A 26,914-nucleotide genomic window follows, 5' to 3' on the forward strand; every position below is an offset into this window, starting at 1 on the left:
CTCGTCAACAGCAAAAGTGAATAAATAAGCATTTAAATAAACGTGATTTTATTATGATACCGATTTTATGTTATGTAAGTATCTGCCATTTATTTATCAAAATCTATCCTGAGCAGAGAGTGATTCCAGTGAATCTTTTGCCCATGACTGATGTCCAGTGAATCCCAAAACATGTTGGATCACATCCTGTAATATATCCAGATAATAACACACACAGAGAAATATTATTAGCCTTTTGACACTCAAACTGTTTCTAATCTGCTTTAAACGGCGATTCTAGTCTATTGTGTTGCCCATAAACCGGGCAATAACCAGATCAGTGAATCAAATCAAACGAATCATTTAAAACGACTAACTGGACTGACTCTGTAATGTCTTAATACTGAGCCATTTAGTTTACACAAAATCACCCTACAGACCTGAAGGTATTCCATCCATATTCCTCCTCTTTGGCCTTCCTCTTTTCCTCCTGCCTGGCAGCTCCATGTCCAACATTCTCCTACCAATATACTCACTCTCCCTCCTCTGGACATGTCCAAACCATCTTAATCTGTCCTCCCTAACTTTGTCCCCCAAACGTCCAACATGAGCCGTCCCTCTGATGTACTCGTTCCTAATCCTGTCCAACCGTGTCCCTCCCAAAGAGAACCTCAACATCTTCAGCTCTGCTACCTCCAGCTCTGACTCCTGTCTCTGTCTCAGTGACACTGCCTCTAAACCATACAGCATGGCCGGTCTCACCACTGTCTCTAAACCATACAGCATGGCTGGTCTCACCACTGTCTCTAAACCATACAGCATGGACGGTCTCACCACTGTCTTGTACACCTTCCCCTTGATATTTTTCTATCACAAGCATGCAGCATTCATTTATAACTCTAATAATGCAATAATCCGATAGTTCCTTAATGAATAATTCGGTTGAAATTCTTTATTAAGTTGTATTGATAAGCATGAGAGGTTTAGATAAGACAGACGTCGTGTTTTTCAGAGGAGTGAATAAAAAGCCGCGGGTGCAGTGAGCTGTTCCGGCCACCCGGAGGCGCTGTAACACAACATGTAGAAAACCAGTAGCGCCTCACGCTTCGCTTCTACAGCAAAAATCTTATTTATTTATCTTTAATGAATTAATTAATTAATGTCACTGTTTTAATAATTTTTGGATAGACATGCAAAGGAATTCTGAGATCTTAAGCTTTTGAACTGGAAATAATTGTTTATTTAATTCAAATAAATGCTTAATAAAGCATTAAACCAGCATCATACACGAATGCAGGAAAATAAATATAGTTTTTTTTCTTAGAAGAATAAATCAAGTGCATTTTTACATTCAGATTATGAAAAGAAAGTATATTACAAGCGTTATTTTGTTCACTCTAAAAAAAATAAAATAAAAACATGAGTCGAAATCTCTTTATTTCTCTTCACCAGTTTGTAAATAAAAGTCTGTCGTAAAAGCGCGAGCCTCTGATAAAATCTCATCATTTATTAACATTCATCAATGGAAATGAAAGAATGTGGGAAAATAATAAAGTTATTGGACATGGAGACTTCAGACACATCAGAAGTCCAGCTCTGTGTCTGCCAGGGAACATGGCTGACTCCTGACAGTGCATTATGGGTAACACACACACACACACACACACACTTGTGTGTGTTGAAGCATTTGGGGAAAAATCCTAAGAGGGAGAGTCTGCTGATGTGTTGTAAGAGAGGCGGAGTCTGCTGAGATGGCGTGAGAGAGGCGGAGTCTGCTGAGGTGGAGTAAGAGAGGCGGAGTCTGCTGAGGTGGAGTGAGAGAGAGGTCGAGTCTGCTGAGGTGGAGTTAGAGAGGCGGAGTCTGCTGTGGTTGAGTGAGAGAGGCAGAGTCTGCTGTGGTGGAGTAAGAGAGAGGTGGAGTCTGCTGAGGTGGAGTTAGAGAGGCGGAGTCTGCTGTGGTGGAGTGAGAGAGGCGGAGTCTGCTGTGGTTGAGTGAGAGAGGCGGAGTCTGCTGTGGTTGAGTAAGAGAGGCGGAGTCTACTGAGGTTGAGTGAGGGAGGCAGAGTCTGCTGATGTGTTGTAAGAGAGGCGGAGTCTGCTGAGGTTGAGTGAGAGAGGCGGAGTCTGCTGAAGTGGAGTGAGGGAGGCAGAGTCTGCTGATGTGGAGTGAGGGAGGCGGAGTCTGCTGATGTGTTGTAAGAGAGGCGGAGTCTGCTGAGGTGGAGTGAGGGAGGTGGAGTCTGCTGAAGTGGAGTGAGGGAGGCGGAGTCTGCTGAGGTGGAGTGAGGGAGGCAGAGTCTGCTGATGTGTTGTAAGAGAGGCGGAGTCTGCTGAGGTGGAGTGAGAGAGGCGGAGTCTGCTGTAGTTGAGTAAGAGAGGTGGAGTCTACTGAGGTGGAGTGAGAGAGAGGTGGAGTGAGGGAGGCAGAGTGAGATGAGGAGGAGTGAGAGAGTTTTCTATGGCAGATTGAGATGAGGAGGGACTGAGGGCGTGGTCAGAATACAGGCCAGTCGTCCTCCTGCGGCTCGGACCTGAACGGTTCACTGATGAAGGACATGCAGGTGTCCGAGATGGAGAACGCTGCACACTTCTCTGGTAACACGGTCACTCCATCACACACCAGACCTTCATAATCCAGACCTCCATCATCCTCTTCAGCACAGGGTTTACCTGCAGCAACAACAACAACACACACACACACACACACACATACACACATACATACATTACAGCTTTCATCCCTTCATCCTTTCTTTCTTCAGTGTCATTGCTGTTTTTTTTAGTTCTTCCTAGTTCCCAAGTCTCTCTTCTACCTTTACTTTCATTTTCTTTCTTTCTTTCTTTCTTTCTTTCTTTCTTTCTTTCTTTCTTTCTTTCTTTCTTTCTTTCTTTTGTAGTTTTTCCTAGTTTCTAAGTCTCTCTTCTACCTTTTTTTTTTTTTATAATCTTCCTTTCCTTCCTTCTCTGATCTGTTGGAGCATGTGTCTATGACGAGTGTATCCTGGACCTGAAGCAGAACACAGTTCAGTGTGAAACTCTTGGGATGAGGAAGTGTGTGTGTCTCCTGGAGAGTGATGTTCCTGAGCACTACAGTATCATGGAGGTGATTCCTGGTGTGTGTGTGTTGCGTCACTGGGGCTGATGGAGTGACGGAGTGTGTGTGTGTGTGGGGGGGGGGATGTCCAGTGTGACAGAAACATGAGGACATGAATTTGAGGAAATTGGCTCTGAGGGTTAGTTCCTCTCCTGCGGCGCTGATCTCTGACACAACACACTACTCTCCACTGAAACCAGACTGCTGACTGTAACACTGGGTAATCTGTGCCCTGGATCACTGACGCACGGCCGTGTGTGTGTGTGTGTGTGTGTGTGTGTGTGCGCTAGGGGGTTTCACACGAGTGTGTAAACTGCTGATCTACATAATGTACAGCGGCTCGTCAGTCTCACTCATACTGAAACCTGTGCATCTTCAACACCTCCTGCTGACACTGTAACGTCTCCAACGCACACACACACACACACACACACACACACGTGATCTCATATTTCCACTAGATCTCCTTATTTATCAGATTCACCCAGTATGCAGCCACACACTGATCACCTCAGACATGTTCACTGCAATAAAAGTCTTTTTTATTTATCTTGTCCTGTGTGTTGTGTTGCAGGTTTCTCAACTGACCGTTCAGCACTCTGAACTGACTACACGTATGAACACCGCTCTACAAACAACATCTATTATCAGAACCAGGTTTTCTGTTAAGTTCCGTCAGAGACATGACTAACCTGTGTTAGCATTTGAGCTAGCAGCTATTTGTGTGTGTGTGTGTGTGTGTGTGGTTACTGAACGCTGACTGCACTTCCTGCCAGCTCATTTCCTGTACTTGAACAAAGCTGACAGAGGGTTTGAAGAAGAGCTCTAGCCCACTGTCTCTCTCCTGGAATGTTTTATTGTTTTACACTGTACACTGACCTACTTCTGAAGATCGCTTTAAGTTCATTTATTAAACCATGAAAGAAGATCAGTCTCTCCTCTCCTCTCTTTATACACCTCTAATCAGTCTCTCCTCTCTTCTCTTTATACACCTCTAATCAGTCTCTCCTCTCTTCTCTTTATACACCTTTAATCAGTCTCTCCTCTCTTTATACACCTCTAATCAGTCTCTCCTCTCTTTATACACCTTTAATCAGTCTCTCCTCTCCTCTCTTTATACACCTCTAATCAGTCTCTCCTCTCTTTATACACCTTTAATCAGTCTCTCCTCTCTTTATACACCTCTAATCAGTCACTCCTCTCCTCTCTTTATACACCTCTAATCAGTCTCTCCTCTCTTTATACACCTCTAATCAGTCTCTCCTCTCCTCTCTTTATACACCTCTAATCAGTCTCTCCTCTCTTCTCTTTATACACCTTTAATCAGTCTCTCCTCTCTTTATACACCTCTAAACAGTCTCTCCTCTCCTCTCTTTATACACCTCTAATCAGTCTCTCCTCTCTTTATACACCTCTAATCAGTCTCTCCTCTCTTTATACACCTCTAATCAGTCTCTCCTCTCCTCTCTTTATACACCTCTAATCAGTCTCTCCTCTCTTCTCTTTATACACCTTTAATCAGTCTCTCCTCTCTTTATACACCTCTAATCAGTCACTCCTCTCCTCTCTTTATACACCTCTAATCAGTCTCTCCTCTCTTCTCTTTATACACCTCTAATCAGTCACTCCTCTCCTCTCTTTATACACCTCTAATCAGTCTCTCCTCTCCTCTCTTTATACACCTCTAATCAGTCTCTCCTCTCTTCTCTTTATACACCTTTAATCAGTCTCTCCTCTCTTTATACACCTCTAATCAGTCACTCCTCTCCTCTCTTTATACACCTCTAATCAGTCTCTCCTCTCTTTATACACCTTTAATCAGTCTCTCCTCTCTTTATACACCTCTAATCAGTCACTCCTCTCCTCTCTTTATACACCTCTAATCAGTCTCTCCTCTCTTTATACACCTCTAATCAGTCTCTCCTCTCTTCTCTTTATACACCTTTAATCAGTCTCTCCTCTCTTTATACACCTCTAATCAGTCACTCCTCTCCTCTCTTTATACACCTCTAATCAGTCTCTCCTCTCTTTATACACCTCTAATCAGTCTCTCCTCTCTTTATACACCTCTAATCAGTCTCTCCTCTCCTCTCTTTATACACCTCTAATCAGTCTCTCCTCTCTTTATACACCTCTAATCAGTCACTCCTCTCCTCTCTTTATACACCTCTAATCAGTCACTCCTCTCCTCTCTTTATACACCTCTAATCAGTCTCTCCTCTCTTCTCTTTATACACCTTTAATCAGTCTCTCCTCTCTTTATACACCTCTAATCAGTCACTCCTCTCCTCTCTTTATACACCTCTAATCAGTCTCTCCTCTCTTTATACACCTCTAATCAGTCTCTCCTCTCCTCTCTTTATACACCTCTAATCAGTCTCTCCTCTCTTTATACACCTCTAATCAGTCTCTCCTCTCCTCTCTTTATACACCTCTAATCAGTCTCTCCTCTCCTCTCTTTATACACCTCTAATCAGTCTCTCCTCTCTTTATACACCTCTAATCAGTCTCTCCTCTCCTCTCTTTATACACCTCTAATCAGTCTCTCCTCTCTTTATACACCTCTAATCAGTCTCTCCTCTCCTCTCTTTATACACCTCTAATCAGTCTCTCCTCTCCTCTCTTTATACACCTCTAATCAGTCTCTCCTCTCTTTATACACCTCTAATCAGTCTCTCCTCTCCTCTCTTTATACATCTCTAATCAGTCTCTCCTCTCTTTATACACCTCTAATCAGTCTCTCCTCTCCTCTCTTTATACATCTCTAATCAGTCTCTCCTCTCCTCTCTTTATACATCTCTAATCAGTCTCTCCTCTCCTCTCTTTATACATCTCTAATCAGTCTCTCCTCTCTTTATACATCTCTAATCAGTCTCTCCTCTCCTCTCTTTATACACCTCTAATCAGTCTCTCCTCTCTTTATACACCTCTAATCAGTCTCTCCTCTCTTTATACACCTCTAATCAGTCTCTCCTCTCCTCTCTTTATACATCTCTAATCAGTCTCTCCTCTCTTTATACACCTCTAATCAGTCTCTACTCTCTTTATACACCTCTAATCAGTCTCTCCTCTCCTCTCTTTATACATCTCTAATCAGTCTCTACTCTCTTTATACACCTCTAATCAGTCTCTCCTCTCCTCTCTTTATACATCTCTAATCAGTCTCTCCTCTCTTTATACACCTCTAATCCGTCTCTCCTCTCCTCTCTTTATACATCTCTAATCAGTCTCTCCTCTCTTTATACACCTCTAATCAGTCTCTCCTCTCTTTATACACCTCTAAACAGTCTCTCCTCTCCTCTCTTTATACATCTCTAATCAGTCTCTCCTCTCTTTATACACCTCTAATCAGTCTCTCCTCTCTTTATACACCTCTAATCAGTCTCTCCTCTCCTCTCTTTATACACCTCTAATCAGTCTCTCCTCTCTTTATACACCTCTAATCAGTCTCTCCTCTCCTCTCTTTATACACCTCTAATCAGTCTTTCCTCTCCTCTCTTTATACACCTTTAATCAGTCTCTCCTCTCTTTATACACCTCTAATCAGTCACTCCTCTCCTCTCTTTATACACCTCTAATCAGTCTCTCCTCTCTTTATACACCTCTAATCAGTCTCTCCTCTCCTCTCTTTATACACCTCTAATCAGTCTCTCCTCTCTTTATACACCTCTAATCAGTCTCTCCTCTCTTTATACACCTCTAATCAGTCTCTCCTCTCCTCTCTTTATACAGCTTCTCCACAGGGTGACTGATCATAGCAATGGGGATTAGTGACCATTCAGATCCAGGAGCATTAGTGACCTTATACTCAGAGGAGTCCAGTGAAAAGTGGGATTCTTTCTTTCCTTTTGTTCCTTCCTACCTCTCTTTTTTCTTCCTTCCTTCCTTCCTTCCTTCCTTCCTTCCTTCCTTCCTTTCTTTCTTTCTTTCTTTCTTTCTTTCTTTCTTTCTTTCTTTCTTTCTTTCTTTCTGGTGTTGGATCGTGTCTGTGGGGATTAGTGATCTTTCGGCTACAAGAGCATTAGTGAGATCAGACTCCAGTTCCAGTTCATCCTGAAGGTGCTGAGTGGGACTGAGTCCGGGTCAGGGCTCTGTGCAGGACACTCCAGTTCTTCATAGAGCTGATTGTACACAGGAGCATGGTCATGCTGGAACAGGGACTCTGAGTTCCAGTGAAACTGTGAAGATGTTCTGTGTGACTGTGTGACTCAGAGTGTGCGGGAATCTGGGAAGGTCAGTATCCTTCTATTCCCAGAATTCTAGACAGTTCCTGTTTCCTGTATATCAGTCCATCATTGTAAAGTCTGTAAATTTTCCCTGATTGCTCAGTTTTTGTGTTTTGAGGCGTGATGACAATGCTGCGCTTGACCAACGCCCACTATTTTTGCGTTTCAAAAAACTCTGGACATCTAAATCTGCATGCCCCCCCCCCCATTCTTGTGTATTTGAATCACTGAGTACGAGACCAATCACACTCGAGGGTGCCAATAATTTACTCCTGGTGAATATAGAGACATAATGTACAACTAGAATACTGTGTTCCTCCTTTTCTGTAGCTGGACATTAAATGGTGTTCCACTGGACAGTAGTGCAGTAGGCTGGACACCACTGTGTTGTACCCTGTGTAGGGGGCGTGTCCTGTAGACTGTACACACTGAGACAGAGAGAGTGTGTGTGTGTGTGTGTCCTTACTGTTGTGGGTGTGTGTTTCTGACTCTGGGCTTCTCGGATACTTGATGACGTCTGGAGGAAGAGCTGGCGGGATGAACGTCTGTGTACTCTCCAACGTAATCACTGATTACACACACACACACACACACACACACACATACACACACTCAATGCATAGAAATGATGTATTGTTAACCACCAAGGTAACAGAATTAACACTGCGAAAGAGTGTGTTTGTGTGTGTATGTGTGTGTGTGTTTCTCACCCTCCTAAGCGAATTTCTGAAAGGATGTGGTCTGGTATTGCTGCTGTGTTATCTGTGTAATCTTTAAGCCCTAACACACTGTATGGTGCATGTGTGTGTGTGTGTGTGTGTGAGTGTGTTTCATGATTTTGTTTCCGCTTCCTACATCTGATCTACATGGTCTGCACAATCTGAGTATGGATATGACTTTACTTCTCCACATTTGTGTAGCGAGTGTGTGATTATAATACGATAATAATATTATAATACTGAGTGTGATAAATAAGGAGATCTAGTGGAAATATAAAAGATCATGTGTGTGTGTGTGTGTTTGTTTATACTGAGTGTGTAATTTTAATAAGAGTGTATGATTATAATAAAAGTGTGTGTTTGTAGCATGTGTGTGTTTGTGTGTGTGATTATATGGAGTGTGTGTATGATTTTAGTGAGTGTGTGTGATTATACTGTGTGTGTGATTATACTGAGTGTGTGATTATACTGAGTGTGTGATTATATTGAGTGTGTGTGATTATACTGAGTGTGTGATTATACTGAGTGTGTGATTATACTGAGTGTGTGATTATATTGAGTGTGTGATTATATTGAGTGTGTGATTATACTGAGTGTGTGATTATACTGAGTGTGTGATTATACTGAGTGTGTGATTATACTGAGTGTGTGATTATATTGAGTGTGTGATTATACTGTGTGTGTGATTATACTGAGTGTGTGATTATATTGAGTGTGTGTGATTATACTGAGTGTGTGATTATATTGAGTGTGTGATTATACTGTGTGTGTGATTATACTGTGTGTGTGATTATATTGAGTGTGTGATTATATTGAGTGTGTGTGATTATACTGAGTGTGTGATTATACTGAGTGTGTGTGATTATACTGAGTGTGTGTGATTATACTGAGTGTGTGATTATACTGAGTGTGTGATTATACTGAGTGTGTGTGATTATACTGAGTGTGTGATTATACTGAGTGTGTGATTATACTGAGTGTGTGATTATATTGAGTGTGTGATTATACTGAGTGTGTGATTATATTGAGTGTGTGATTATACTGAGTGTGTGATTATACTGAGTGTGTGTGATTATACTGAGTGTGTGATTATATTGAGTGTGTGATTATACTGAGTGTGTGATTATATTGAGTGTGTGTGATTATATTGAGTGTGTGTGATTATATTGAGTGTGTGTGATTATACTGAGTGTGTGATTATATTGAGTGTGTGATTATACTGAGTGTGTGATTATACTGAGTGTGTGATTATACTGAGTGTGTGATTATATTGAGTGTGTGTGATTATACTGAGTGTGTGATTATATTGAGTGTGTGTGATTATACTGAGTGTGTGATTATACTGAGTGTGTGATTATATTGAGTGTGTGATTATATTGAGTGTGTGATTATACTGAGTGTGTGATTATATTGAGTGTGTGTGATTATACTGAGTGTGTGATTATACTGAGTGTGTGATTATACTGAGTGTGTGATTATACTGAGTGTATGATTATACTGAGTGTGTGATTATATTGAGTGTGTGATTATACTGAGTGTGTGATTATATTGAGTGTGTGATTATACTGAGTGTGTGTGATTATACTGAGTGTGTGTGATTATACTGAGTGTGTGATTATATTGAGTGTGTGATTATACTGAGTGTGTGATTATATTGAGTGTGTGATTATACTGAGTGTGTGATTATACTGAGTGTGTGTGATTATACTGAGTGTGTGATTATATTGAGTGTGTGATTATACTGAGTGTGTGATTATATTGAGTGTGTGTGATTATATTGAGTGTGTGTGATTATATTGAGTGTGTGTGATTATACTGAGTGTGTGATTATATTGAGTGTGTGATTATACTGAGTGTGTGATTATATTGAGTGTGTGATTATATTGAGTGTGTGATTATACTGAGTGTGTGTTTATATTGAGTGTGTGATTATACTGTGTGTGTGTGTGATTATACTGAGTGTGTGTGATTATATTGAGTGTGTGATTATACTGTGTGTGATTATATTGAGTGTGTGATTATACTGAGTGTGTGTGATTATACTGAGTGTGTGATTATACTGAGTGTGTGATTATATTGAGTGTGTGTGATTATATTGAGTGTGTGATTATATTGAGTGTGTGTGATTATATTGAGTGTGTGATTATACTGTGTGTGATTATACTGTGTGTGATTATATTGAGTGTGTGATTATATTGAGTGTGTGATTATACTGAGTGTGTGATTATACTGAGTGTGTGATTATACTGAGTGTGTGATTATATCGAGTGTGTGATTATACTGTGTGTGTGTGTGATTATACTGAGTGTGTGTGATTATATTGAGTGTGTGATTATACTGAGTGTGTGATTATATTGAGTGTGTGATTATATTGAGTGTGTGTGATTATACTGAGTGTGTGATTATATTGAGTGTGTGATTATACTGAGTGTGTGATTATACTGAGTGTGTGTGATTATATTGAGTGTGTGTGATTATACTGAGTGTGTGATTATACTGAGTGTGTGATTATATTGAGTGTGTGATTATACTGAGTGTGTGATTATATTGAGTGTGTGTGATTATACTGAGTGTGTGATTATACTGAGTGTGTGATTATACTGAGTGTGTGATTATATTGAGTGTGTGTGATTATACTGAGTGTGTGATTATATTGAGTGTGTGTGATTATATTGAGTGTGTGATTATACTGAGTGTGTGATTATACTGAGTGTGTGATTATATTGAGTGTGTGATTATACTGAGTGTGTGATTATACTGAGTGTGTGATTATATTGAGTGTGTGATTATACTGAGTGTGTGATTATACTGAGTGTGTGATTATACTGAGTGTGTGATTATATTGAGTGTGTGATTATACTGAGTGTGTGATTATATTGAGTGTGTGATTATACTGAGTGTGTGATTATACTGAGTGTGTGATTATATTGAGTGTGTGATTATACTGAGTGTGTGATTATATTGAGTGTGTGATTATACTGAGTGTGTGATTATACTGAGTGTGTGATTATATTGAGTGTGTGATTATACTGAGTGTGTGATTATACTGAGTGTGTGATTATACTGAGTGTGTGATTATATTGAGTGTGTGATTATATTGAGTGTGTGTGATTATACTGAGTGTGTGATTATATTGAGTGTGTGTGATTATACTGAGTGTGTGATTATATTGAGTGTGTGATTATATTGAGTGTGTGTGATTATACTGAGTGTGTGATTATATTGAGTGTGTGATTATACTGAGTGTGTGTGATTATACTGAGTGTGTGATTATATTGAGTGTGTGATTATATTGAGTGTGTGATTATATTGAGTGTGTGTTATTATACTGAGTGTGTGATTATACTGAGTGTGTGATTATATTGAGTGTGTGATTATATTGAGTGTGTGATTATACTGAGTGTGTGATTATATTGAGTGTGTGATTATATTGAGTGTGTGTGATTATACTGAGTGTGTGATTATATTGAGTGTGTGATTATACTGAGTGTGTGATTATATTGAGTGTGTGATTATACTGTGTGTGTGATTATATTGAGTGTGTGATTATACTGTGTGTGATTATATTGAGTGTGTGTGATTATACTTTGTGTGTGATTATATTGAGTGTGTGATTATACTGTGTGTGTGATTATACTGAGTGTGTGATTATACTGTGTGTGTGATTATATTGAGTGTGTGTGATTATACTGAGTGTGTGATTATATTGAGTGTGTGATTATACTGAGTGTGTGATTATACTGAGTGTGTGATTATACTGAGTGTGTGATTATACTGAGTGTGTGATTATACTGAGTGTGTGATTATACTGAGTGTGTGATTATATTGAGTGTGTGATTATACTGTGTGTGATTATATTGAGTGTGTGATTATACTGAGTGTGTGATTATATTGAGTGTGTGTGATTATACTGAGTGTGTGATTATACTGAGTGTGTGATTATATTGAGTGTGTGATTATACTGAGTGTGTGATTATACTGTGTGTGTGATTATACTGAGTGTGTGATTATATTGAGTGTGTGATTATACTGAGTGTGTGATTATACTGAGTGTGTGATTATATTGAGTGTGTGATTATACTGAGTGTGTGATTATACTGAGTGTGTGATTATATTGAGTGTGTGATTATACTGAGTGTGTGATTATATTGAGTGTGTGATTATACTGAGTGTGTGATTATATTGAGTGTGTGTGATTATACTGAGTGTGTGATTATATTGAGTGTGTGATTATATTGAGTGTGTGATTATACTGAGTGTGTGATTATATTGAGTGTGTGATTATACTGAGTGTGTGATTATATTGAGTGTGTGATTATACTGAGTGTGTGATTATACTGTGTGTGTGATTATATTGAGTGTGTGTGATTATACTGAGTGTGTGATTATACTGAGTGTGTGATTATATTGAGTGTGTGATTATACTGAGTGTGTGATTATATTGAGTGTGTGATTATATCGAGTGTGTGATTATACTGTGTGTGTGTGTGATTATACTGAGTGTGTGATTATATTGAGTGTGTGATTATACTGAGTGTGTGATTATATTGAGTGTGTGTGATTATACTGAGTGTGTGATTATACTGAGTGTGTGATTATATTGAGTGTGTGATTATACTGAGTGTGTGATTATACTGTGTGTGTGATTATACTGAGTGTGTGATTATACTGTGTGTGTGATTATACTGTGTGTGTGATTATATTGAGTGTGTGATTATACTGAGTGTGTGATTATATTGAGTGTGTGTGATTATACTGAGTGTGTGATTATACTGAGTGTGTGATTATATTGAGTGTGTGATTATACTGAGTGTGTGATTATACTGTGTGTGTGATTATACTGAGTGTGTGATTATATTGAGTGTGTGATTATACTGAGTGTGTGATTATATTGAGTGTGTGATTATACTGAGTGTGTGATTATACTGTGTGTGTGATTATATTGAGTGTGTGATTATACTGAGTGTGTGATTATATTGAGTGTGTGATTATACTGAGTGTGTGATTATATTGAGTGTGTGATTATATTGAGTGTGTGATTATACTGAGTGTGTGATTATATTGAGTGTGTGATTATATCGAGTGTGTGATTATACTGTGTGTGTGTGTGATTATACTGAGTGTGTGTGATTATATTGAGTGTGTGTGATTATACTGAGTGTGTGATTATACTGTGTGTGTGATTATATTGAGTGTGTGATTATACTGAGTGTGTGATTATATTGAGTGTGTGATTATACTGAGTGTGTGATTATACTGAGTGTGTGATTATATCGAGTGTGTGATTATACTGTGTGTGTGTGTGATTATACTGAGTGTGTGCGATTATATTGAGTGTGTGATTATACTGAGTGTGTGATTATATTGAGTGTGTGATTATATTGAGTGTGTGTGATTATACTGAGTGTGTGATTATATTGAGTGTGTGATTATACTGAGTGTGTGATTATACTGAGTGTGTGTGATTATATTGAGTGTGTGATTATATTGAGTGTGTGTGACTATACTGAGTGTGTGATTATACTGAGTGTGTGTGATTATACTGTGTGTGATTATATTGAGTGTGTGTGATTATACTGAGTGTGTGATTATATTGAGTGTGTGATTATACTGAGTGTGTGATTATACTGTGTGTGATTATACTGAGTGTGTGATTATACTGAGTGTGTGATTATATTGAGTGTGTGTGATTATACTGTGTGTGTGATTATATTGAGTGTGTGATTATACTGAGTGTGTGATTATACTGAGTGTGTGATTATATTGAGTGTGTGATTATATTGAGTGTGTGTGATTATACTGAGTGTGTGATTATACTGTGTGTGTGATTATATTGAGTGTGTGTGATTATACTGAGTGTGTGGTTATATTGAGTGTGTGTTATTATACTGAGTGTGTGATTATACTGAGTGTGTGATTATACTGAGTGTGTGATTATACTGTGTGTGATTATATTGAGTGTGTGATTATACTGAGTGTGTGATTATACTGAGTGTGTGATTATATTGAGTGTGTGATTATACTGAGTGTGTGATTATACTGAGTGTGTGATTATATTGAGTGTGTGATTATACTGAGTGTGTGATTATACTGTGTGTGATTATATTGAGTGTGTGTGATTATACTGAGTGTGTGATTATACTGTGTGTGTGATTATATTGAGTGTGTGTGATTATACTGAGTGTATGATTATACTGTGTGTGTGATTATATTGAGTGTGTGTGATTATACTGAGTGTGTTATTATACTGAGTGTGTGATTATACTGAGTGTATGATTATACTGAGTGTGTGATTATACTGAGTGTGTGATTATACTGTGTGTGTGATTATACTGAGTGTGTGATTATACTGAGTGTGTGATTATACTGAGTGTGTGATTATACTGAGTGTGTGATTATATTGAGTGTATGATTATACTGAGTGTGTGATTATACTGAGTGTGTGATTATACTGAGTGTGTGATTATACTGAGTGTGTGATTATATTGAGTGTGTGTGATTATACTGAGTGTGTGATTGTAGCAAGTGTGTGATTACAGTGTGAGTATAATAAGTGTGTGTAAGTGTGTGTGAGTGAGTGTGAGATCATACTGAGTGCATTATTGTAGCGAGTGTGTATGTGTGTGTGTGTATGTGTGTGTGTGTGTGTGTGTGTGTGTGTGATTCGAGTAAATGCAGTAACAGGTCTGCCCCTGGTTTCTCACACACACAGTGCTTATTAATGTAATTGGGTTAAAGGAGGACATCACTAAACACCACAGCGACACAAAACTAACCCATGACTCCAACACACAACATAGCAGTAGCGTGCTCATTGTGTTCAACAGGCATCAAAGCTAACCCAGAGGAAGCAACGCTAAATGGAACAACATTCTCTAAACCCACCACCCAACGTCAATACATGCTAATAAATACATTCACACACTGCTGTACACTAACACACACTACTACACACTGATCTGATCATTCACACACTCCTGTACACTAACACACACTACTACACACTGATCTGATCATTCACACACTGCTGTACACTAACACACACTACTACACACTGATCTGATCATTCACACACTGCTGTACACTAACACACACTACTACACACTGATCTGATCATTCACACACTCCTGTACACTAACACACACTACTACACACTGATCTGATCATTCACACACTGCTGTACACTAACACACACTACTACACACTGATCTGATCATTCACACACTCCTGTACACTAACACACACTACTACACACTGATCTGATCATTCACACACTGCTGTACACTAACACACACTACTACACACTGATCTGATCATTCACACACTCCTGTACACTAACACACACTACTACACACTGATCTGATCATTCACACACTGCTGTACACTAACACACACTACTACACACTGATCTGATCATTCACACCCTCCTGTACACTAACACACACTACTACACACTGATCTGATCATTCACACACTGCTGTACACTAACACACACTACTACACACTGATCTGATCATTCACACACTGCTGTACACTAACACACACTACTACACACTGATCTGATCATTCACACACTGCTGTACACTAACACACACTACTACACACTGATCTGATCATTCACACACTGCTGTACACTAACACACACTACTACACACTGATCTGATCATTCACACACTGCTGTACACTAACACACACTACTACACACTGATCTGATCATTCACACCCTCCTGTACACTAACACACACTACTACACACTGTGATTACAGAAGTCCTCATTGAACTGATGGAGGTTCAGTCTCTCTCTCTCTTTTATAAATGAAGGAGGAGTCTGATTTATTTAATAATCCATCATTCTCTGTAAAATATAATAGTGTGTTTAGTGTCTCTGGCATGACATAAACAAATCTTACCCACTTTCCTTCTTCTTTTCTTACACCTCAGACAGAGAAACCCAATAAAAACAAGGAGGATTGTCAGGACTAGCCCCGCCCACAAACCAGCAGGAACCATCCAGTGACAACCTGTAAACAGAGGAACATCACGCTCAACATGTCCAGCATTTAGAGGAACAAAATCGTGTCTGGGATAATAATAATAATAATAATAATAATAATAATAATAATAATAATAATAATAATAATATGTTTTTACTCACGAGTCATGAAATCTCCACATTTAGCATCTGTTTCTGCCGTTCCTTCTGATAATAATTCCCGACCCAGATCCGAACACCTAGGAACAATCACAAAGTTCACAGATCAGACAACACTGAACCGTAAATATAGCAGGGGGAAGGAAGGAGAGTGCTAATGGTGTGTGACAGTCAATAAATGATAAATGATGGTGTTTGATGTTTGATGGTGAATATTGATGTGAATGATGGTGTTTGATGGTGAATATTCATGTGAATGATGGTGTTTGATGGTGAATATTCATGTGAATGATGGTGTTTGATGGTGAATATTCATGTGAATGATGGTGTTTGATGGTGAATATTGATGTGAATGATGGTGTTTGATGGTGAATATTGATGTGAATGATGGTGTTTGATGGTGAATATTCATGTGAATGATGGTGTTTGATGGAGAATATTGATGTGAATGATGGTGTTTGATGGTGAATATTGATGTGAATGATGGTGTTTGATGGTGAATATTGATGTGAATGATGGTGTTTGATGGAGAATATTCATGTGAATGATGGTGTTTGATGGAGAATATTCATGTGAATGATGGTGTTTGATGGAGAATATTCATGTGAATGATGGTGTTTGATGGTGAATATTGATGTGAATGATGGTGTTTGATGGTGAATATTCATGTGAATGATGGTGTTTGATGGAGAATATTCATGTGAATGATGGTGTTTGATGGTGAATATTCATGTGAATGATGGTGTTTGATGGTGAATATTCATGTGAATGATGGTGTTTGATGGAGAATATTCATGTGAATGATGGTGTTTGATGGAGAATATTCATGTGAATGATGGTGTTTGATGGTGAATATTGATGTGAATGATGGTGTTTGATGGTGAATATTCATGTGAATGATGGTGTTTGATGGAGAATATTCATGTGAATGATGGTGTTTGATGGAGAATATTCATGTGAATGATGGTGTTTGATGGAGAATATTCATGTGAATGATGGTGTTTGATGGAGAATATTCATGTGAATGATGGTGTTTGATGGTGAATATTGATGTGAATGATGGTGTTTGATGGTGAATATTCATGTGAATGATGGTGTTTGATGGAGATTATTCATGTGAATGATGGTGTTTGATGGAGAATATTCATGTGAATGATGGTGTTTGATGGTGAATATTGATGTGAATGATGGTGTTTGATGGTGAATATTCATGTGAATGATGGTGTTTGATGGTGAATATTCATGTGAATGATGGTGTTTGATGGTGAATATTGATGTGAATGATGGTGTTTGATGGTGAATATTCATGTGAATGATGGTGTTTGATGGAGAATATTGATGTGAATGATGGTGTTTGATGGTGAATATTCATGTGAATGATGGTGTTTGATGGTGAATATTCATGTGAATGATGGTGTTTGATGGTGAATATTCATGTGAATGATGGTGTTTGATGGTGAATATTCATGTGAATGATGGTGTTTGATGGAGAATATTCATGTGAATGATGGTGTTTGATGGAGAATATTCATGTGAATGATGGTGTTTGATGGTGAATATTCATGTGAATGATGGTGTTTGATGGAGAATATTCATGTGAATGATGGTGTTTGATGGAGAATATTCATGTGAATGATGGTGTTTGATGGAGAATATTCATGTGAATGATGGTGTTTGATGGAGAATATTCATGTGAATGATGGTGTTTGATGGAGAATATTGATGTGAATGATGGTGTTTGATGGTGAATATTCATGTGAATGATGGTGTTTGATGGTGAATATTGATGTGAATGATGGTGTTTGATGGTGAATATTGATGTGAATGATGGTGTTTGATGGAGAATATTGATGTGAATGATGATGTTTGATGGAGAATATTGATGTGAATGATGGTGTTTGATGGTGAATATTGATGTGAATGATGGTGTTTGATGGAGAATATTGATGTGAATGATGATGTTTGATGGTGAATATTGATGTGAATGATGGTGTTTGATGGTGAATATTGATGTGAATGATGGTGTTTGATGGTGAATATTGATGTGAATGATGGTGTTTGATGGAGAATATTGATGTGAATGATGGTGTTTGATGGTGAATATTCATGTGAATGATGGTGTTTGATGGTGAATATTGATGTGAATGATGGTGTTTGATGGTGAATATTGATGTGAATGATTGTGGTTTTTGATTATTAGTGATGTATAATTGTGGGTTTGCTGGTGGATGATGGTTTTTGATGGTATCTCCTGGGAGTTTTGTGTGTGTTTTGTTTTGTGTGTGTGTGTGTGTGTGTTTAGCTCTTCACCTGGTGTGATTTTGACAAGTTGTGAAATAATCAGTCTTGTTGTTGAAGGTTCCTTGTGGACAGGGCGTACACATTGCGTCATGAGTGCTGTTATCTGTAAAAAAAAAAAATCACAACTCACTTTAGATCAAATCTAATGTAATGTTTGTTAGATAAACATCTCAACATTTGCTTCAAGACCTTTCTCCATTTCTCTGAGCTTCTCCTGAATAGTGGGTACTCTCTTCTGTCGAAACCCATGAGTGGGATTTAACAGTGTGGAGGTGTGACATGGCATGAAAGTACTGAGGTTAATGTGGCAGAGTGGAGCGGTTAGTCATGACTGGATGGCTGCTAAACTAGAGGCTTCTTCCCTTCACACTCATTATTTATGAACACAGATCTAATTCCTGTACCTGTATGGTCCAGATGTTTGGAAACCTTTTCAGCCATGAGTCAGGTGAATTGATTTACAAGTGCATTCTTTTCTGAAATCATGTCCTGGGCACTCCCAGGAACTTTTATTTTAATGTTGGTGAAGATTTGGTGAAGATATTATCAGCAGTAAAACCTGAGGGTAGATAAACCCAGATGTTTATCTACTAAATCAATTTTTTTTTTTTTAAATCAATCAAGTTTCTGTCATCTGATAAACATCCTGAATATCAGGAAATTAAAAGAATCAAATTGGGTTTAACTGCATGATCAGATGTGGAAAAGTGCCTTCAGAAATGATTTCTGCGAAAGAATGACTGTGTGTGTGTGTGTGTGTTAAACTCACGGGGAACAGAAACTCCGTGTCCTGGTGGGCAGGGGCTGACCGCTTTACAGCTTTCGCAGTCGTTTTTTAATACGCTAGATGTTTTGGTACAGTAGAAGCCCTCCATACACTTGCATTTTGTGTCACTTTCATTCGTGCAGGTCTCTGACATCTCCAGATGATAGCCTGAGAAAAGGAACACACACACACACACACACACACACATCAGACCTGTTACTCTTTTGGAAAAAAGGCAAAAGATTAGTAATAATTTATTACAGGTATAATGACAGGACGTTCTCCTCCCTGTATGATGTACTAGATTTATATTGCTTTAGGATGAACACTCTGTTTCCTTAAATAAAAAAAAGCATTTTTATGATGATGTCTGTTGGTGTTTGGTGAAGAATGTTGGTGTTTGGTGAAGAATGATGGTGTTTGGTGAAGAATGTTGGTGAAGAATGTCAGTGAAGAATGTTTGGTGAAGAATGTCAGTGTCTGGTGGTGTTTGGTGAAGCATGATGGTGTTTGGTGAAGAATGTCAGTGTCTGGTGGTGTTTGGTGAAGCATGATGGTGTTTGGTGAAGAATGTCAGTGTCTGATGGTGTTTGGTAAAGAATGTGGTGAAGAATGTTGGTGTTTGGTGGAGAATGATGGTGTCTGATGGTGTTTGGTGGAGAATGATGGTGTCTGATGATGTTTGGTAAAGAATGTGGTGAAGAATGTTGGTGTTTGGTGGAGAATGATGGTGTCTGATGGTGTTTTTGGTATCTAATAGGAAATCTTTGTGTTTTGATGAAGAACATTAGTCCTTGCTGGTGTTTGGTGGTGAAACTTACTTGAGATACAGGATTTACACTGAAAACACTTATCTACATAATTAACCATGTTCATGTAGAAGCCCCTCGAACACGACTGACACTTCGTTTCTGAAGTTCTGTTACATTCAGATGACACATGGGTCCCTGAAACAGAGAGAGAGAGAGAGAGAGAAAGAGAGAGAGAGAAATAAACAGAAATAAACACTATTTTAATGAAACGAGATTTTAATGAGTGTTTAAATAAAGAAGAAGAATCTGGCTTTAGAATATTTAGCATTATCTCACTGTGGCTTTAAATGTGAAAACTTTCATTAATATTAAAAGTTTTTGTTTATCTAATGATTCTGTCTGCTATTTAAATTAAACGAGTATTATACAAGTTTGTTTAAGAAATAAAATGTTACTGTAGTGTTTGTAAATGTTTTGTATTCAGTACAATAAGACCTTCACCCCCCCCCCCCACACACACACACAAAAAACCCCAAAAAACAAAACATGTTAGAAAAAGGTTCTGCTAATGTACGCTGGTTAGCTGAGGGAGAAGCGGTGTTATCGCGTTTACAACATAAAATCATAAACTCGTACCACACACACACACACACACACACAGAGTGTATTAAATATCTTTCATTTCTATTCCACTATTCTATTCTATTTTACAGTGAAAATGATCTGAATCAAATTTATGTAAGAAAGTGATTTTAAAGCAGTAAAATGATGTTTGTGTTCCAAAACAGAGTTATAGTTTGGAGAGTTTTAATCTGATCGTGATGAATTAAATTACAAAAACTCAGTTCTGTACTCAGTTCCTAATACAAAAGCTGAACACAAACGATTTCTAATATTTTTTCTGATGTTAGGTTTTTTAAGACTCACCTTTTGGGCATTTTTTGCAGCAGTGGTCACCGCGATTGTATTCGTCTGGGCCGCAAGTCATTGCTCAAAGTTCTGACCGGTATCACGGTGTTTGAGTTTAAAAATGTAAAGCGAGTCGCCTCGAAGTTCCCTAAAGCTCTGTTGTTGACGCTGTTTCTTTGTGCCAGAGTTTGTAGCAGTTTACATGCTTCAGGCTGTCGCTGTCACTTCCTCTGTCTCACTCACTGCTTTTATCATCCCACCCACTCTCTCTCTCTCTCTCTCTCTCTCTCGCTTGCTCTCTGTACATCACTCTTGTCTCAGCCTACCCAAAAGAGAAAGGTGAATGTGAGGGGTGAATGTATTACAAAAGAAACACACTAATGTGTGTGTGTGTGTGTGTGTGTGTGTGTGTGAGGGGGACAGACAGACAGAGAGGCAGACAGACAGAGAGACAGACAGACAGACAGGCAGGCATACCAACAGGTAGACAGGCAAACAGACAGGTAGACAGGCACATAGGCAGGCAGGTAGACAGACAGGCAGACAGGTAGACAGACAGGTAGACAGGCACATAGACAGGCAGGTAGACAGACAGGCAGACAGGTAGACAGACAGGTAGACAGGCACACAGGCAGGCAGGCACACAGACAGGCAGGTAGACAGACAGGCAGGTAGACAGACAGGCAGGCAGGCACACAGGCAGGCAGGTAGACAGACAGGCAGGTAGACAGACAGGCAGGCAGGCACACAGGCAGGCAGGTAGACAGACAGGCAGGTAGACAGACAGGCAGGCAGGCACACAGGCAGGCAGGCATACAGACAGGCAGGTAGACAGACAGGCAGGCAGGCAGGCACACAGGCAGGCAGACAGGCACACAGACAGACTGGTCATATCTGTCTTTCGAGCTGAATTGAGAAAACATTTGAAATGCCATGTTTAACACTTCCTTATCCACTTCCACTTATTTTATTGCCCCATGGTCATCTTGAAGGCATCGCTCCCCAATAATAATCGACTCTTTCTCTCACAAGCCGCTGGCTCACTGATATTTTCTTCTAAACTGGACACAGTTCACAATACTGTGGTAGAGCAGGCAGCATGGCAGCGTCACAGCTCCAGGGTCACCGGTATTCCCGGGATAGTCTCTACCTCACACTGACCAGGATGGAGCATTTAACACAAATGAATGACTGACAGATAAATACTGATGTAACATCCTCGACTACACCTTTCATAGAGGAATTTCTCAAAAAAAATATGACTCATCTATGCAAATCAGCCCATCTATAAATGAACCATGATGTATATGGCAGACATTCTTTAATCCCCAGCGGTCAGCACTAGGGGTTTATTTGTGGTCAGCACACTCAATAGATAACTAGGAAACGTGCATCGAAATGGACGAACAAGTAAGAAGTTACAGGTTTTAAACTTAACCACAGAGCAGAAAAACAGGATGTAAGAGACAAAGCGTTCGATTCCTTTTCTGAGCCGTGTGTGTGTGTGTGTGTGTGTGTGTGTGTGTGTGTGTGTGTGGGGATGTACTGCCCCCTGTCTATGCTGCTGTGCTATTGCTTCTCCACAGGTACAATCTGAATATTTATTGAGGATCATTGGAATTTCCAAATAAAAGACATGTGAAATATTATTACTGGTATTATACTGGTTCTTTCTTTCTGGCTGGTTGTTGTGGTGTTAAGTGAAGAAACCTGGACAAAAAAATGGCCAGGACTTTAAGAAACATTTCTGTATTGTGGAGACCCTTGTGATTGTCCTGCCTGGACATCTGTTCATCTGGGTCAGAAGAAAATTTCTGGAACTTTCTAGGCAGTACTGGATTTGGTCCATGGTCTCAGAGATGCTGTAGTGTGTATTCCAGTCAGAGACTTATGATTTAACTAGATCACACGTAGCACTACTGTAGAAACAAAACAGAACCATCTAGAACATCAACATTTACCTCAGATGTTTTTAATAAATTAATAAAAAAGGCTCCATAAATAAAAAATTCCACTATAACTCTATTTAGCATTGAACGCTAACCAAAACTGAATGGATTCTGCTATTATTCGGTACATCAGCTTGAAACACGTTTAGTCAGGTGACCGATGCTAGGTGATGAGGAAACACATACACACAGCATTTGCTAGCTAATGGTTGACCTTTAGCCTTGAAGTCTTTTATACAGACACTGTAAAAAGACAGAACTGTGCGGCACGTCTACTTTTACCACAGAAAAGTTTCCGTTTTTAGCGTTTACTTTGAGTCTAAATTAAGTTTCCCCATTCTGAGAAACATCAGTGTTTTTGATCGAAGTGTTAAAAATCGTCAGAACTCTGTTGCTAGGTGACAGGGTAATAAAGACGTAGAGTGTGAGCTAGCTAATGATTCAGAAACATAATGAGGCTAGCTAGGACGTAGTCTTGAAGGCTTTTCTACAGACCGTGGAAATGAGACAGGATTGTCTAGAACATCAACATTTACCTCAGACAAGGTGTTAAATTAGTACGAAAACAAATAAAATTAGATCAAATGACTGTATAACGCAGTGTAACGGCTACTGTCGCGCTGAGAAGCTTCAATATTACAGCAGAAATGGTTCAAACTCCATGTTAGCTAATGATTGTGAGCCTCGAGGTTCATTATATAAGAATAAAATTTAAAAAAATGAATGAACTGTTTACTTGAAAACTTTATTTATTTTTTTTTTATTCAAAAGATTTTTTTAATAGCTTTTCAAAAAAGTAGCTCTCCAATATATATTTTTTTTTATCAAAACGTCAAAATGTTATACAGTCTATATATATATATATATATAAAATAAATACATATTAGACAACATTATTGTACAGTATTAATGCTCTGGTCCCAAACGTGTGTGTGTGATACATCAGAGTTTAACGTTTTAAAAACACGTAACAATGACACAATTAATTTACTTAGTAAAAATGTGTTCACTCCATCTATCTTCATAATAACTTGTGGTGTGGAGGGACAGCGACAACGAGTCCACTAGACTTACAGTTTAGAATCAGCATCCATAAAGAGAGTGTGTGTGTGTGTGTGTGTGTGTGTTCATGAACCGAGAGCAAGGACACATTATGGCAGGCGGTTACACTCCGACCCAGCTCGCTTTGTCACTCACACAGAGCGTCCTTTGTGCAGCCCTCATGCCATAGCAGTCTCACACACACACACACACGGCAGGGTATTTATTCTCCCTTCACATTATTGTTGGAGTGCTGGGCATGGAGATCGGGCCTCCTGGGTCTGCTGGGCAGGACGAGCATCGCCAGAATGCTAATGATGTGCACATGGAAGTACATGGACCTGAGAGACAGAACACTCTTTATTTACTTTTCTTTCCTCAAACATTAAAACTTTTCTGAAAATCGATAACAACGTTTTACACGCTTCTTCTACGGTGGTTCTGAGGCACAGATTCAGGTTTCATTTCAGACCACTTTTCACAGTAATTCAAACCAATTCAGGTTGTGATGTCACAAAATATGCATATATATGGGAATTATGCAAATTAGTAGTGTTACAACGAGATCTAAACTTTCAGCTGCTGAACAATGCTAGCTAGCTTTAGGATGCTAAGTAAACTTAGGGAATGTTTGGTCATGAATGGAGATGATGGTTGTCATGGTAACTGTATTCTGCCACGGTTTCCAATAATTCATTAGCATATTCATGTTTATTCACGAATCCTGCTATTTCTCTATTAAAGACAATTGCGTTAATGCATCAAACTCGAGTGTTCCTTGCCTGTAATAGGTGATGGTCGGCTCCACGGCCAGCAGTAAGAACGGCATGACGGTGTAACAGATGGTCAGCTGCGTCGCCGCCCAGGTGATGATGTCATACGCCAGCTTGACAGAGCGAGAGTTTACGAAATAGTGGCGGAAATTCCTGCGGACCTGCCAACACCACACAGAGGAGAAACATGCAGGATTTTTATCATGAAATGAAGAGAAAAACTTACAAATCTGTGTGTGTGTGTGTGTGTTTGTGTGTGTGTGTGTGTGTGTGTGTGTTTGTGTGTGTGGACTTACAGCGCGGGCAGTGAGTGTGATGGGGATGCCTGAGAGGAAGGTGAAGTAATATCCAGGGTAAACTCCGTGCCACAGCGCTGACAGCATGAACGTCAGAGGTGTCCGGTAATGTGGCACACGGTCATAACAAACACTACACACACACACACACACACACAATTAATAACAACAACATAATAATAATAATAATAATAATATGAAGAAGCAGCAGAATAGTTTGTACCTCTTGAGCCACACCCCTGTCTGAATGTTCCAGTTGTCGATGAAGGATTTGAAACTGGTTGCTGTCTGTTTAATGGAAAGAAAATAAAAAGTTTTAGATGGGCGTGTCATTAGGGGAAGATAGAAAAAACGTATAAATATTGCAGCGGGCGTGTCATTAGGTTTACATTAGGCATTTTTAAATACAGACACATGGAAAGGAAATTATGTCTACATGGCTCATCAAACACACACATTCCTATTTATGGTCTGTAAGCCACACCCACTATTTCCAACATTTCAGTGTCCAGTGTGTATGATATCGTGAGATTATGGTGTATCAATGAACTAGCCTCAATTTCCCATATGTGGACGTTGGAGACGAGGTCCCAGGCCACTCGGCCGCACCGGTCGAATCCGCTGACTCCGTATCCCGCCGCGTTATGGACAGCATCAGCTGAACAGAGGAACATGTCATTCACTCAGACGGCATTAAGAAGCACCCACAATCAGCACATTGTGTAGCGACGTCACACCTACACACACACTTACACAGTGTTCTTACAAAAGCCTCGTTAAACACACCACGTCACGCCACTGCACTAACACAACACGCTCGGAGTTACCATGACAGGACCGGGAACGAGGAACCCGACTCACCCAGGGTCCACGCGAAGTAAAACTTGGGCCGAGCCGCCTGGATGGAGACGAAGGCGTACGCTAGCCTGCTGAGGAACGAGGCCTCGCTAACGAAGCTCGGGTCCACGTTGTAGCCGATCGGGAACCTCCTGGTGATGAGGAAGAACCAGAGGAGGCAACCGATACACACCAGCAGCTTCTGAGTCACGGCTCGCTGAGGAGGGAAGAGACGAGCGTACATGGATAACGGATCAATACCCACAATGCACTGGGGCTGGAGAATGTCAGCCATTTATAGAAAAACATTCAGCTCATTATAGTAATACTTAAGAAATGTTAATACTAAAATATGTATTAAATAATGTACAAGATTTATCTCAGTACTAATAATAGTGTTTATCCGTAACTAAATCATTGCTTTCTAATAAAATTAAGTGGATCATTCATTTTAAGCTTGGGTTTTATTTCACATGCAGAAATTGCTTTGATTTTTTTCTACATTTTTTCAGTTTTATTATCCTTACTTTTCCATTATTTTTATCATTTTATTATTATTATTATTACCCACATGCTAGAATAAATTGCTGTGTGAGATTGTGTGTATGTGTGTCTGTCTGTCTGTGTGTGTTTGTGTGTGTGTATATATATATATATGTGTGTGTGTCTGTGTGTGTGTGTGTGTATATATATATGTGTGTGTGTCTGTGTGTGTGTGTGTCTGTCTGTCTGTGTGTGTTTGTGTGTGTGTGTGTGTGTGTGTATATATATATATGTGTGTGTGTCTGTGTGTGTGTGTGTGTGTATATATATATGTGTGTGTGTCTGTGTGTGTGTGTCTGTCTGTGTGTGTGTGTGTGTGTGTGTGTGTATATATATATATATGTGTGTGTGTGTCTGTGTGTGTCTGTCTGTGTGTGTGTGTGTGTGTATATGCGTGTGTGTATTAGTCTCTGACCACAGGTGAGGGTTGTGTGTGTGTGTGTGTGTGTATATACACGTGTGTGTATTAGTCTCTGACCACAGGTGAGGGTTGTGTGTGTGTGTGTGTGTGTATATACACGTGTGTGTATTAGTCTCTGACCACAGGTGAGGGTTGTGTGTGTGTGTGTGTATTAGT

At 39.3% G+C, this 26,914-nt stretch overlaps 2 protein-coding genes across 4 annotated transcripts in view; both read right to left on the minus strand.

The window, feature by feature from the left end:
* Positions 1–1,229: 1,229 nt before the first annotated feature.
* LOC131360311 (tumor necrosis factor receptor superfamily member 5-like) lies at positions 1,230–21,144 on the minus strand. Of its 2 annotated transcripts, XM_058400622.1 has the most exons (8): positions 20,917–21,136; positions 20,059–20,184; positions 19,241–19,405; positions 18,481–18,574; positions 16,174–16,250; positions 15,929–16,039; positions 7,766–7,867; positions 1,230–2,649 (listed from the first exon to the last, which is right to left on the minus strand). In XM_058400622.1, the coding sequence occupies exons 1-8, from the start codon at positions 20,975–20,977 to the stop codon at positions 2,474–2,476; spliced, it is 912 nt and encodes a 303-aa protein (XP_058256605.1). In that variant the 5' UTR covers positions 20,978–21,136; the 3' UTR covers positions 1,230–2,473. The 2 variants fall into 2 exon arrangements, with proteins under 2 accessions (XP_058256605.1, XP_058256595.1); XM_058400612.1 differs by lacking the exon at positions 1,230–2,649 and having other exon boundaries at positions 5,677–7,867; positions 20,917–21,144.
* A 2,484-nt stretch (positions 21,145–23,628) lies between these two features.
* mboat1 (membrane bound O-acyltransferase domain containing 1) overlaps positions 23,629–26,914 on the minus strand; it is a 10,884-nt gene continuing 7,598 nt past the window's right edge. For both annotated transcript variants that reach the window (XM_058392909.1, XM_058392916.1), the window contains exons 8-13: positions 25,819–26,011; positions 25,512–25,615; positions 25,181–25,245; positions 24,958–25,090; positions 24,671–24,822; positions 23,629–24,229 (exon numbers count right to left, since the gene is read on the minus strand). In XM_058392909.1, the coding sequence (XP_058248892.1) occupies positions 24,112–24,229; positions 24,671–24,822; positions 24,958–25,090; positions 25,181–25,245; positions 25,512–25,615; positions 25,819–26,011 (765 nt within the window). In that variant the 3' untranslated portion in view covers positions 23,629–24,111. The remainder of the gene's footprint in view (positions 24,230–24,670; positions 24,823–24,957; positions 25,091–25,180; positions 25,246–25,511; positions 25,616–25,818; positions 26,012–26,914) is intronic.

Source organism: Hemibagrus wyckioides, linkage group LG01, assembly GCF_019097595.1.
Source record: "Hemibagrus wyckioides isolate EC202008001 linkage group LG01, SWU_Hwy_1.0, whole genome shotgun sequence".
In the NCBI taxonomy this organism is placed as follows: domain Eukaryota; kingdom Metazoa; phylum Chordata; class Actinopteri; order Siluriformes; family Bagridae; genus Hemibagrus; species Hemibagrus wyckioides.

Bases quoted from the DNA above. Each gene is read 5' to 3' on its own strand.
- LOC131360311 (XM_058400612.1), bottom strand. From the start codon at position 20,977: ATGACTTGCGGCCCAGACGAATACAATCGCGGTGACCACTGCTGCAAA. The intron at 16,251-18,480 runs GTGAAGAGCTAA...GATTGTTCCTAG, and splicing joins ACTTGTCAAAATCACACCAG to GTGTTCGGATCTGGGTCGGG. The intron at 16,040-16,173 runs GTGAGTAAAAAC...CTCTGTTTACAG, and splicing joins ATGTGGAGATTTCATGACTC to GTTGTCACTGGATGGTTCCT.